General features: G+C 47.8%; 1 protein-coding gene across 1 annotated transcript; it reads right to left on the bottom strand.

Annotated features, from left to right (window-relative positions):
* Positions 1–79: 79 nt before the first annotated feature.
* LOC103810267 (ankyrin repeat and death domain-containing protein 1A-like) lies at positions 80–9026 on the bottom strand (the record flags this gene model as incomplete). The annotated part of the gene is made up of 11 exons (XM_009083164.1): positions 8993–9026; positions 6509–6612; positions 5807–5905; positions 5154–5252; positions 4599–4703; positions 3670–3768; positions 3086–3184; positions 1872–1970; positions 1427–1525; positions 1116–1214; positions 80–178 (listed from the first exon to the last, which is right to left on the bottom strand). Coding segments are annotated over exons 1-11 (1035 nt in total), but the record flags the coding sequence as incomplete, so codon positions are not given.
* Between the last annotated feature and the right edge of the window lie 4335 nt (positions 9027–13361).

Below are 13361 nucleotides of genomic sequence, written 5' to 3'. Positions count from 1 at the left end.
CCGGTTGATTCTATGATTCTGTGATCTGTATTTTCCCTTGTGTTCCCACAGAACCTATTCAACCCATGGAGACATTTACCTTGTCTGTTAGTTTCAAGTTAACCCCTGCCATGAGAATCATCTCGGCAATGTCCTGCCTGCCATGCTCCGCGGCGATGTGCAGTGAGGTCTGCTGCCTCTGCAGGTGGAGGGAGAAAGGACTACATTTCAGTGAAGGAAAAGTGTGAGGCTGGAAGGACAGGACAGAACAATTCCAGGAGAAAATGCTGTAAGAACACTGTCAACTCTGCCCTTCTTTCCCCTTTATCCCTTTTCAAACCAAGGGTCAAACACCCTCCTATCTCCATCTGGAGCTGGGTTCCTCAGGCTGAGCAGAACTCACCTGCCCCTTTCCCAGCACCAGCACGAGGAAACCTCCTTGATAACATTTCAGCCTAAAGAAGGAACCTCTTCAGCTCCATAAAGCTCTCTAGGGTCACTTATAGGACTGTATTATTTCCTATTATTTAAACAATTTCTGTAGGCAGATAGTTTGGCCATTGGAGGGGAAGACTTGTGCCAGTTATTTGTTCCTGGAACATGGGGCAGGTGAACCGTTTACTCTGTGGATCTTGGGACTGTTTAATGGAAACAACACCAAACACAAAATGTGGCAGTTTTATGGTGTCTTCAGGAGAGAACATCACTACTAGAATGAATATTAACCAAAACAAGCTACACAAAGCACCTCATTCCTTAAATTACAGTTTGGTGAGACAACCAGCTACCTCCAGGCTTGCCTCCCATTGTCAGCCCTCCAAATGTTTTGCAGAATATTTTCCAGCTTGAAGTTCCTCCCAGCTGTTTCCAGCAAGGAGGAGAGAGCCTGACTATGCAATGCTGCTGTGCACAGGTCCCAGGGACAAGGCAGAGCCCATGTGTTGAATGCCATCAAGCAATTACCTCACTGCAACTCTCAGAATCATTTCACAGTTTTCACATTTCCTAAACTGCACTTCCAGGTTTTCCACATTTTAAAGCACTCCTCTTTAATCTTGTCCCCAAGGTGATCAGATCATGTGAATCATGAAACTGATTCACATTTCAAAGGCAAAGAATGGGAGCTACAGTCTTACATTGTCAGGAATGTCAAGGTCACACCCTGCATCAATGAAGAGCTTCACCACGGCTGGGAAGTTCTGCAGGACTGCGATGTGTGTTGCTGATGCATTTTGCTGTGGAAAGAAGATCCTGCACTTAGTAATAGCTTAGCTCATGGCACTGAAAGGACCATACTGTGCCCAGGATGTCTTACTCTATCACAGCTGCCAGCCTGGACTGGGGATACTGCAGTACTGGTCCTTGCAGAGTTGCTTTGTGCTCTCCAGCAGCTCCACAAACTGATTCTGCCTTATTGTAAGTGGTGATAGCATTGAGAGGCACTTACATGATTAACAGTGTCCATGTGGATTCCTGCCTCCATGAGGATCCTGGCTATCTCCTCATAGCCACCCAGTGCTGCGTAATGAAGGCAGTTCATCTTCTTCTGAGAGGCACATCAGAAGAGATGAGTGTTAGTCAGGGCTTCTTGCCAGAGGCTGTAGTTACAGACTATCCACAGAGAGCTCCCTGCTTCCCTCCAGCAGGAGCCCCACGCCCCCACACTGACAAATTCATGGAGATTGTCTCCACAGCCAAACCAGTCTTAGGGAGCTTCACTTACCTCTTTGTACAGAGCCATGTGTACCTTTCTCTGAAGTTGCTGTGCTATTCCTGAGTGCTGAGCTCCACATGGCCTGTCCTGATAATGGGTGCCCCCCTGGGAAGCCACAGGTCTGGGCATAAACCCACAAAGTAGTGTTTGGAAATGGAATCACCTCCATGGAGCTAACCTGGTTTTGGGCATTGACATCAGCACCTGCTTCCACAAGCAGCTTCACACAGTCACTGTGACCCCCCTCAGCAGCCAAGTGCAGAGCTGTAAGTCCTTCCTGGGCAAGGCAAAAAAGGATACAGGCAGTGTTTCTGTAGACAAGGCCAAGACAGAGCAGCAGAATGAGCAAGACTCTACCTCATCTTCTGAATTAATGACATGTTGAAGTATCAGTTCTGAGGGTGAGGGATCGCCAATCAATTGTCAGGAAAATAGAGGACACAATTATCTGCTGCTGACAAACCAGAGCCACAAGATAGACATAATATGCACCATCTTTCGTACCCTTCAGCCTATTAGCAAACCAAAAAGGATTTCACATGGACAACAAAGACAAACCATTTTCCTGGAGTAGCCCAGAGACAGAACTGTAAACATGTGACCCTCAACCATTGGTTTTCCCTTCTGATGGCTGCAGCTCATTTCTTCACAAGAAAAGAGGCAAAATTCCTAAGTGATATAATCTGGTTTTATTATTGCTCTTCACACAAAGGGCAGCTCATTTGGAGGATGACAAATGCTACCAGTTACCATAGAACGTGGCTTCTCATTTCTTTCAGATCTTAATCACAATCAAATACACTTTTCAAAGACAGTAACCAAATAAGACTGAAAAAAATTGCTGATAAACTTAATTGGGAGCATGCCCTGAAATACATAACAGTGATACTAAGCCAATATTTGCTATCTAAATCATTAACTGTGTTCCAGCCACATAATTTTCCAGAGCAGATCTGTCAAAAGAGAGATCTCCAACAGAAGGTCCATATGTTCAGTGACTAAGTCAATACCATAAAGCACAGTGAAGTTTAGTTTAAAACACACTCAATAACCATTTAGGCACTTGAATGTACAAGGGTCAGGGAGAAAAAGGGAGATTAAATGGAGTGATAAGGTAGGTCAGCAGATACAGCAGGAAGAGAAGGCAACACTTTACAGCTGGAAATTGGTCCAAGACGGATGTTGCCTTTCACTGGTACTCAGCAAGCACACCCTGCATTTAACCAGGTTGGTTTTTTTCACACATTACATAGGCTTTAGATAAAATCAGCTATTTTCTAGACCTCTCCTATCAATACTGACTATTCAGCCTGGTGACTGTAGCAGGAAAGTGTTTCTAGGGAAGAAAAGGGCAAAACTGATGTGGTTTTTATTTCATTTAAATATACTTACTGAGTTTTTTTCATCAAGGTCTACTCCAATATCTATAATCTTCTGCAGCACAGAGAGGTGTCCATTTTTAGCAGCTAAATGCAATGCTGTATTTTCTTCCTGAAAGTAAACATCACTTCATAAGTATATGTATCACAAGACTGTGTGTTCATACACCACAACCTTGCACAGAGTATATCCAGTGTGATTAAAATGGAGGTTGTAACCAGAAGCACGACTCTGAAGCAATATTCTAACAGTTGCAGTAGGGAGGGAAGAAAACCAACTCGCTTAACCTGGGGCATGGTCCCCCAGGCTTGCCGTGAATCCTGTCTGAAAAGTCCTGGCGAGAAATCCAGCATAGACTGAGGTGCAAATGATTTACATGTGGATAGGGGAGAAAAGTCCTGGAGAGAAATCCAACATGGACTGAGGTGCAAATGACTTGCATGTGGATAGGGGAGAAAAGCCCTGACATACCACAATCATAGTTACAACTGCAAACAACTTGCCTGCACAAGCCTCATTTGATATCCTGTTCCCTGACTTTCACATCCCCTAATCCATGGACTTCACCTCCCTTGAGTGTGGTTTTATGCCCATACCTTGTCTTTGGCACTGTGAGAACAGCCCAGTCGAATGAGGAGCTCCACCACCTTCAGCTGCCCCTGCTCTGCGGCCAGGTGAAATGCTGTCCTGTCCATCTTTGAGAGGAAACACAGAAGCACAGTCCAAAAAAATGCTCAGAAAGCTTGAGCTGCAAGCAATACAATAATGTCCTGGGGCAATAATCCATTCCACAAAGGGGAACAGTGCTGCATTTCAAATATAGTTTCCTTTTATTCTGCTGCTTTTACTTTGCTTTACATTTGGGATGACCCCAATAAAACAAGGTGAACAGAACTACCTACTGGGGCTAACAAGCATTTTGGTCTCACCAAACACTGGAAAAGAGATCTTTTCAGTGGTTGTTTCATATAAATAGAGAATAATAAATAGTTTAGCAAAAGCAACTAAAGATAAGACAATGGAATTAATATCTAAGACTCCAGCTTTCAAGTGAGTCAAGACTCGGGCAGAGAAAGGCAGATATCTTGTTGCATCATTTAGTTCTCAAGCATCAGAGTGGAGATCACTCTCGAGACCATGAAGACCATGAAGCAGATAATCATGTGGACTAACTCCTGTGTGTTCTTATGTCATCTCTAGGAACAGATCAGCCAGTGCTAGAACATGCTGGAGAGGGCTACCCTGATTATTACATAGGTACAATACACTCAGGAGCATCAGCTACAAGAGAACAGGACACTGAAATTCCAGAATTTATTCTGCAAAAGGCTACACTGAGAAGTCCTGGCTTCTGAAGCTTGATCAGACACAGAATCTCTGTAATTCCTAAGATCACTCTGCAGGAAGTCTTCTGGGAGTAGCATCTGACTCTGATTCTCTTCCCAAGACCAAGGGCAACATTACTGCTAAGCTCAGCAGACTAAGACCAGACTTTGTGAAAGAAAGTGGTGAAGAGCCTTCCTACCTTGTCTGTCTCATCCACACACACATCCTCCAGGTTTTCCATGATAAACTCCATCACCTGGATGTGTCCCCTTTGAGCAGCACAGTGGAGCATGTTCCTGCCATGCTGGGGAGGAGATAAAGGACTGATCATTTAACAAGTTCAAGACTGCAGGACTGTCTCTTTTGACAACCTGTTCGTGTTAGCAAAGGCCCATTCCATGTCTCCCTGCCCCTCTAGGGTTAAACTTCCTTGTGTTGCAGACAGCAAGTTATGACTGAAGTTTTAATGCTCCTTTTCTGAACCAAGGTCTGTTTTAAGATGCACAAACTTCTGATTCACTAAACCCATTTACTAGTTCTGTAACACTTTGCACACCAGCACTGCACAAACATGAGCTGTGGAAGCCACAAGCCTCTCTATAGCTGCAATCATTACACCTCTTTTAGGGACAAGGCAGAGTGCAGGTAGCAGTCCCCAGAGCAGATGCTGTCACACACCTGAGCTCACAGGTAAGCCAATCTGTACCCCAGCACTGTCTATAGCAGTGTGATGGACCCACATAGGGAGACTCACCCTGTTGACACGGTTAATCTTGGCCCCAGCATTGACAAGGATCTGCAGGACACGGAGGTGGCCAAACCAGGCAGACAGGAGAAGTGCATTCATTCCAAACTGGGCAGAAGAGAAGAGATATATTTACAGCTAAACTGCAACCCCCACCATCCCCACCCTGGAGGGAAGCTGTCCCCTTAGCTTCATGTACTTTCCCAAATCTATTTGTGGTATATTTTTTAACCCCACTTTTTCCTATTGTTATTATTCCTGACACAGATGTCCACAGCAGCTGAGCAGAGACCCACTGCAACTGCCACTTCCTAACTAATGTTGTGTATTATCCTGGTTGTATGGGGGTGAGAGAACTTGGTGGCTGTCACTGTCATCCCACAAGCCCTGACAACATGGCCAGAAGAAGCCAAGCATCCCCATGCTCTACATAAAACCTCACAGATTCTACCAGCCTAGTCCCAGTCACTGTGCATGCAAGGAAAAGGCCCAAAAGCATAGCACAGACACATGTGGAAACAAGGCTTAGTCCAGAAATACCACCCTTTGCCATCCACCCAGGGCTGAGGTGAAGTCTGTAACTGTTAGCCCAGCACCCAGTCCCTGCTGCTCCCCCAACCCCAAACACATTTGCAGGACATGCAAGGGAGAGTCCTCTGTACACTGTCTTCATCATCCACAGGGACATCATGATCCAGGAGCAGTCTCACAGCATCCATATTCCCTGCTCCTGCAGCCCAGTGCAGGGCAGTCCGGTCTGTCTGGAAGGGAAGGACAGAGAGAGAGAAGGCTGATGTATACAGCGTGTGTGTATCCACCAGCCTTCCTGAAGGCCACAATCTCCTTTGCCATTCACAGATCCAGAATTTCTGACGTTGTTCTTTGGACACAACCCCCTGTCCCTTTGCTCTCCTAGAGAGGTGCTAGTCACCTACTCAGAAACTGCAGTTCTGGGCTATAACAACAGCACAGGAGTGAAGAACATCATTAACCATCAATAGACAGACTAAATGATAGGGAAGACCTGCACCAGGAACTGAGTTGGTCCCACAGCCTTGGCATGCACGGATAGCAAAATCGAAGCAACTGTGTGTACCTGGCACAAAGGTTACAGAGGGAACCATAAATTATCACCCTCCCTCAGCACTTGAGGCTTTGCAGTGGGGCCAGGATGGTAGTGCTGGAGGTCTCAATGTGTTGTGAAACTTTGTGGTTGCCACAGGCCCTATTTAGCACAGGGAGGTGTATTTTAAAGCTTTGACCCATTAACCAGCTAATGAGAAGAGCAGCATTAAGGAGCTGCAGTTCTGAAACACACCCTGAGAACTTCCTGCAGCTTAGAGGTGGAAAAGCCCAGGACTTACATTATTTTTGGCTTTGATGTCAACCCCTCTCCTGATGAGCTCCTCCATCCTGGCTGTGTCGTTACGCTTTGCTGCATCATGGAACTCCTTCTCTGACTGAAGCACTGCAACAGAGCAGAAGAGTGAGCATTAAAACCATGCTGGCAAGGAGCAGGGAGCAGCATGCCCCAGCAAACCTCCCCTTCATCTCACTGGCCCACGTTGCTTCAGGGAAGGATGAATGCAGAAAGATCCTTCCAGCAAGAATCTCAGCTCTACAGATGTTGGCATGTTTGCTGGATTTGTCTTCTCCCACTGTTTCTCCTTCACTGAGTACCCCTGTGCCACATCAGTGCTCTTACAGTCCTACCCACTTCACTTCTCATTCAGTGTCTTTCTCTGCATGGATTTGCTCCAGCTGCAAAACCTTTTGATCCATGAGGTCCATGTCCTCTGGGCACCCTTGGAGGTGCAGAGCCAGTGTGAAAGCTCTGACAGATGACACAGGCCCTTTCCTCCATCCCTCCGCCTACATCCCACTGCTCTACAAGGAGTTCTTTATGCATGGTCCTGCTGTCCCCCTCCAGGCAACCCAAACCAGCCAAACAGCACAGAACTGCCAGCCTGGCCTGTGATTAGTGTTGCATCTCTTAATGAACCATGGCAGTTGTGCACATAATTTACCACGACTGGCAGTATTTGTCCTGCACAGTTAGTCACAATTCAAGAGTGTTTGCTCTCTGTGCTGGGCCTTGCCCCAACAATCTTCTCCTTGATTGAACAAACCTTCCTGCCAAGAAATGAGAGCAAGACTGTGACTCTGGGCCTGCTGCAGCCTGACAAGGAGGCTCTGAAGGATTTTGGCAAGGCTGGTGTCAGTCTTTGTTGGACTCAGTCTCCACCCTAGTGCTCTTGGGGAATTCTTTCAAGAAGTGCTTGAGTCAGACCCTCAGCCTGTCACATCCCACTGGAGAGCTGGCCCAGAGGCTCTGCTCCCTTCTATGCTTCTGCAGAACTCAGGCTGCAGTTTGAGGGGCTCAATGCAACTTCAGTTGGTTTCAGCATATCAACTAGGCACTAACCATATGCTATACAAGAGGCATCAAAACATATTATTATTCCCATTCCACCACAATGAGGAGATAAACAGACTTGCTGCCTAAATAGCACTACCCAATTTCCCTCTGGAGGGCACAGAAGAAAGGCATCCTTACTGCATACTCTTAGAGCAACTGGGGTATAACCTCATCCTCCAATCTCCATTCCTCCTACCTTCAAATAAAAAACTTTAGCTCCATAAAAACACAAATAGCATAAATTTTAATACCAGACAGGATCATTCAAGAGTGTGTTTATCCACTTAACACTAGACATGATCATCTAAGAGGGTTTATTCTGTTGGTCCTGCTGCTATAATTAAGGCGTTAAGATCTGGACACTGATTTCTGCAGAAACAGGATTTCCTGTACTGTATGTTAAGACTCTGTTATCATCTGGCCTGGTGTGTTAACAGGAGTGCATTTCCACACCTGATGGACTCTTCATTTCAGAGGAAACACCAGTGAAAATACTTGTGAGAAACATGTGGAGTGTTTGTTAATTATTATCACCGATGGCTACACACACACACATACCACCCCTTTGTAAATGCTTATCTCCATTCAGCGGAGTAAATAATATGTTTCAGTTAAGCAAATGTTTCTGCTTCTGCTCTCCAGATGACAGAAATGTGTCATATTTGATGGTCCCACAAAGCAACATTGTCAAGAGATGCCAAATCTCCCCTTGACTCATTTATTGTTTCCTCTACCTGTGGAGATGCAGTAACAAACTTGGCATAGCTAAGGCTGTAGAACCTGCAGTTTATTTCTTTCCAGCAACACATGAGAAACAATTTGATGGTCTGAGTTTCCTATTTAGTGTCCACACAGGTGCAGCTACTCCTGCAAATGTAAATGCACTCCTCATCATGGCATGAACCCATCCAACAGCAGCATTTCAGTGGATATTTTCCTTCTCTTTCCAGCTCCAGTTCCAGAGTATTTCATAGTTTGTAGTGCTGAATATGAATTCAGTTATCCCAAACAGCATGGAAAACATATATCGTCAGTGCAATGCACCAACTCTCAGGCAGGTTATTATGCAAGGATGTAAAATAGCAGCAAATGAGATGAAAGACATGCAAAGAAATATGCCAAAACCTCTTCTGGGCTTTACCTGGGGCTGCAGGACACAAAGACAACCCGAGATGGGGACTGAGGAGAGAAAGGGGACCAAAACCACCAAGTGGGGGGTACAGGGGCTGTATGCAGCATCTCGGGGGTACAGCATGTTTTGAGGCAACAGCGGTGGTGATTCCCGTGTAGCTCACACACCTGCTTTGTTTCTCAACGGATTTCCATGCGTCTGGTTATTCTTTAGAGCATCCCAGCCCTGGCCCTGAGCCCCCACTCACGGCACAGCCCCCCCAGCCCCCTGGGCAGCCCCCGCCTGGGCCCCACTCACGAGTGTCGTCCTCCGACGCCAAGTCGTCCCCCATGTCGCGACACACGGCCCCGGGGTGGGCTGGCAGTCGTCCCCTCCTCCTCCTCCTTCTCCTCCTCCTCTCCTCCTCTCCCAGGCGCGTTCCCGACGCCTCTTCGCGGTGCCACCGCGCGGCCGCAGGGCGCCTGTTTAACCCTTCTTTAAAGCAAACTGTCAGAAAATAAGCGTTTTTTTCCCGACAAACACGGTGTTTTCGGGCCGGTTTGGGATAACCTTAGGGGGAACATGCAGCTGATGCGATTTCGGGCAGGTGCTGCCCTTCGCCTCCGCGCGGCTCTGCTGGAGGCTGCTGCTCCCAGAGGGCGGGTGGTTCGGTTTGAAATCGATTTAATTCTCTTTCCAAAGCAATTTGGGAGGAGAGGGATTGCTACTCAGTGAGTTGTTGCTTTTTTCCCCCCTGGAAGCAGTGGTCAGGGTTTGATATTTCCAGGGATGAGGTGCTGCTCTCTTTATCACGCGTCCAGCAGTGGGTGTGGGAGGGGGTTAAAAGCACTGTGCCCTCAGAGTTTTAGTGATTCTCCTGTTTCAGCCTCTGGGGCTGGTTTTGTCTTACTTTCTTCTCCATTTTGGTAGTATGAATAGAAAGGAACCAGGCAAGAGCTGAGGTCAGGGGAGAATCAGATACATTTCTGTGGATCCTGCAGAGTATTCCCTCACTGGAGCACTGCATCCAGCTCTGGGACACACAACATAAGGACATGGGCCAGTTGGAGTGAGTCCAGAGGAGGTCACAATGATGCACTTGGGGCTGGAGCATCTCTGCTCTGGAGACAGGCTGAGAGAGCTGAGGGTGTTCAGCCTGGAGAAGAGAAATTCCAGGGAAATCTTAGAGCTCTTCCAGTGCCTAAAGGGACTCCAAAAGAGATGCAGAGGGACTTGGGGCAAGGGCATACCTGCTGTGTTTCTCAACGGATTTCCATGCGTCTGGTTATTCTTTAGAGCATCCCAGCCCTGGCCCTGAGCCCCCACTCACGGCACAGCCCCCCCAGCCCCCTGGGCAGCCCCCGCCTGGGCCCCACTCACGAGTGTCGTCCTCCGACGCCAAGTCGTCCCCCATGTCGCGACACACGGCCCCGGGGTGGGCTGGCAGTCGTCCCCTCCTCCTCCTCCTTCTCCTCCTCCTCTCCTCCTCTCCCAGGCGCGTTCCCGACGCCTCTTCGCGGTGCCACCGCGCGGCCGCAGGGCGCCTGTTTAACCCTTCTTTAAAGCAAACTGTCAGAAAATAAGCGTTTTTTTCCCGACAAACACGGTGTTTTCGGGCCGGTTTGGGATAACCTTAGGGGGAACATGCAGCTGATGCGATTTCGGGCAGGTGCTGCCCTTCGCCTCCGCGCGGCTCTGCTGGAGGCTGCTGCTCCCAGAGGGCGGGTGGTTCGGTTTGAAATCGATTTAATTCTCTTTCCAAAGCAATTTGGGAGGAGAGGGATTGCTACTCAGTGAGTTGTTGCTTTTTTCCCCCCTGGAAGCAGTGGTCAGGGTTTGATATTTCCAGGGATGAGGTGCTGCTCTCTTTATCACGCGTCCAGCAGTGGGTGTGGGAGGGGGTTAAAAGCACTGTGCCCTCAGAGTTTTAGTGATTCTCCCGTTTCAGCCTCTGGGGCTGGTTTTGTCTTACTTTCTTCTCCATTTTGGTAGTATGAATAGAAAGGAACCAGGCAAGAGCTGAGGTCAGGGGAGAATCAGATACATTTCTGTGGATCCTGCAGAGTATTCCCTCACTGGAGCACTGCATCCAGCTCTGGGACACACAACATAAGGACATGGGCCAGTTGGAGTGAGTCCAGAGGAGGTCACAATGATGCACTTGGGGCTGGAGCATCTCTGCTCTGGAGACAGGCTGAGAGAGCTGAGGGTGTTCAGCCTGGAGAAGAGAAATTCCAGGGAAATCTTAGAGCTCTTCCAGTGCCTAAAGGGACTCCAAAAGAGATGCAGAGGGACTTGGGGCAAGGGCATGTAGTGATAGGACAAGGAGGAATGGCCTTAAGCCGAAGGAGGGCAGGTTTAGATTAGATATTAGGAAGAAATTCTTTACTGTAAGGGTGGTGAGCACTGGCACAGGTTTTCCAGAGAGGTTGTGGAGTCCCAGTCCCTGGCAGTGTTCAAGGTCAGGCTGGATGGAGCTTTGAGTAACCTGGTCTAGTGGAAAGTGTCCCTGCTCATGGCAGATGGGTTGAAACAAGATGATCTTTAAGGCCCCTTCCAATCCAAACTAATTTGTGATTCCTTGCTGATGGTGTCAGGGTAGGAGAGGTTACATCAGGTTTGTATTCCCTCCCTGTACCATGCTGGCCGACAGATCTGGTCCTTGCCAGGACTCCTGGAGGAGTCTCTCCCAGCCTGGCTGCTTTTGGCTGGGAGCACACGCTGGTCTCGGCCACCACATGAGGGTGCCAGTGCTGTTCACCTGCCACGACTTGCTGCTCGAGCGATGAACTCCAGGGTGCAGATGGGGCTGTTCCCGGGGTTTAGGCCAGTTTTGGGGGACGCTTCTATCTAGACTTGTGTGGGTCTGTGCTGCTCCTGCAAGAGAGCTCGGGGTGTTTGTTGTGGTGGGAGATGACGGGAGGCAGGGGATATCCTGGGGGGATGCAGAGATGCAGAGACTCCCTGCTACTCCTGACATGTCCCTCTGTGGGCACAGCTACACCAGAGCTGTCATTGGGGTAGGGAGATGGTGGTTTCCATCTCATTGAAGCCACCACCGAGGGTCTCAGTAGCCGAGTGCTTGCTGATGCAGTGGGACCATGAGCAGGGCTGTGAGATGGGGGGACAGACCCTAAGCTCTTGAGCAAACATGGATTGTGGGGTGGTCATGGCTAGCTGCTGCTCTCAGAGCTTTGGATTTGTATTTTGTTTGCCTTTCATTCAAATTGAATTAAAAAAAAATCCCTCTCTGGTAGGAAAAGGGAACATAAGGTCTGTCTGGATAAAGGGGAAGCCCTTCTTTCATACAATAGCTCAGCAGGTACAGCATCCTCCCCGAGGGAAGGGGAAAGCTGGACTTGATCCTTGCTTCTGCCCGAGGGGAGATGCAAACCCTGGTCCCCACAAGACCCTAGAGAGCACCGGCTGCAAGCATGTCTGGTGCAGAGAGTTTTTCTTGCCCTTTCCTGTTATTTTTAATAATTAATGATTTGATGGAGCAGGGAGTGGAGAAAGCAGGTGTCCCATCTCCCCGAGGAGCAGTCTGTGCACCCGGCGAGACGCGGCCTTGCTCTTTCAAGATGAATATTTAAGTGTTTTCAGACAAACTGGAACAGCGCCAGCAGGAAGGACTGAGAAGGGCTGAGCCCTTCCCACTGGGGATCCTAGTGCCTGGGGCCTGGGGAAACAGCCCTGAATAGGGCAGGGAATAATCCCTGTTTGTATGGACTATGGATGTACCATGCAGCCCAGCCTTAGGTGAAACCTCTGGCTCTTGCTAGTCTTTGTTATGCTGTAAGAGATCCATGGATGGAATGATGTCTGGATTTAACCTGCCACTGTCATCCATGTCATTGTCTTCCAGAGCTTGAATCAGCCAGGACTGATCACCCACAGCTCTTCTGCTACTTAATGCTGACCTCCAAGGAGAATAGCACAGATGCACTGAATGTTTGCACCTGTTTGTGAGTTTGGGTGTTTCCAGCAGGCAGAAAGAAAAGCAATATAGGTTGTTCCTTCTGTCCTTCCCAAAGAGGTATGTGTTCAGGGGTGGAAGGGGCCAAGACTTTCTGCTGATACCGAATACAAAGTGCTGCAAGGATTTATTAGTGACACTGAACAGTTACCTAGTGATCCAGGTATTAGCTAACAGTCCTAAAACAGCTTTTGAATTTTTCCACTAATGTGGATAACGAATGACAGGGGGAGATGGTAATTCAAGCTCTTTTTTCAATAGGTTCCAGACATTGACCCCCATCTCCAGGATAGTGTTAAAGTCTTTAACTTTATTTCACTTGAAGAATAATTTTAGCTGAGCCAGCTACATGCCTTCTCACTTAGAAGTGAAGTTGTTTGACAGAGAATTTCGTGCTCTTACCTTGCATGCACAATTTTTATGCATTAGTTTAGGGTAATCATTATTTTCAATCCCATTCAAAAATCACCAGCCAGGCAGGCTGCTTAAATCCATGTCATTTTAAAATGTGCCTCTGTTAGCTCTCTGGTTTAGTTGTACACACTGTGATTTTAAAGGCAGTCAGATTTGCAGTTAGCCATGTAATACAGCCCACAAACCAGTATGTGTTTATGCAGAAATAGTTGCTTACCTAAAGGTTTAGCAAATTGGACTTTAATATATAATCTTCCTCTGGAAGCAAAACTGGAAGGTGACTCCTGCCTGCAGCTG

The sequence above is a fragment of the Acanthisitta chloris genome, unplaced genomic scaffold (assembly GCF_000695815.1).
Source record: "Acanthisitta chloris isolate BGI_N310 unplaced genomic scaffold, ASM69581v1 scaffold37109, whole genome shotgun sequence".
Lineage (NCBI taxonomy): Eukaryota > Metazoa > Chordata > Aves > Passeriformes > Acanthisittidae > Acanthisitta > Acanthisitta chloris.
The sequence above is the reverse complement of the archived record's forward strand: the minus strand, read 5'-3'. Positions and strand labels throughout refer to the sequence as shown.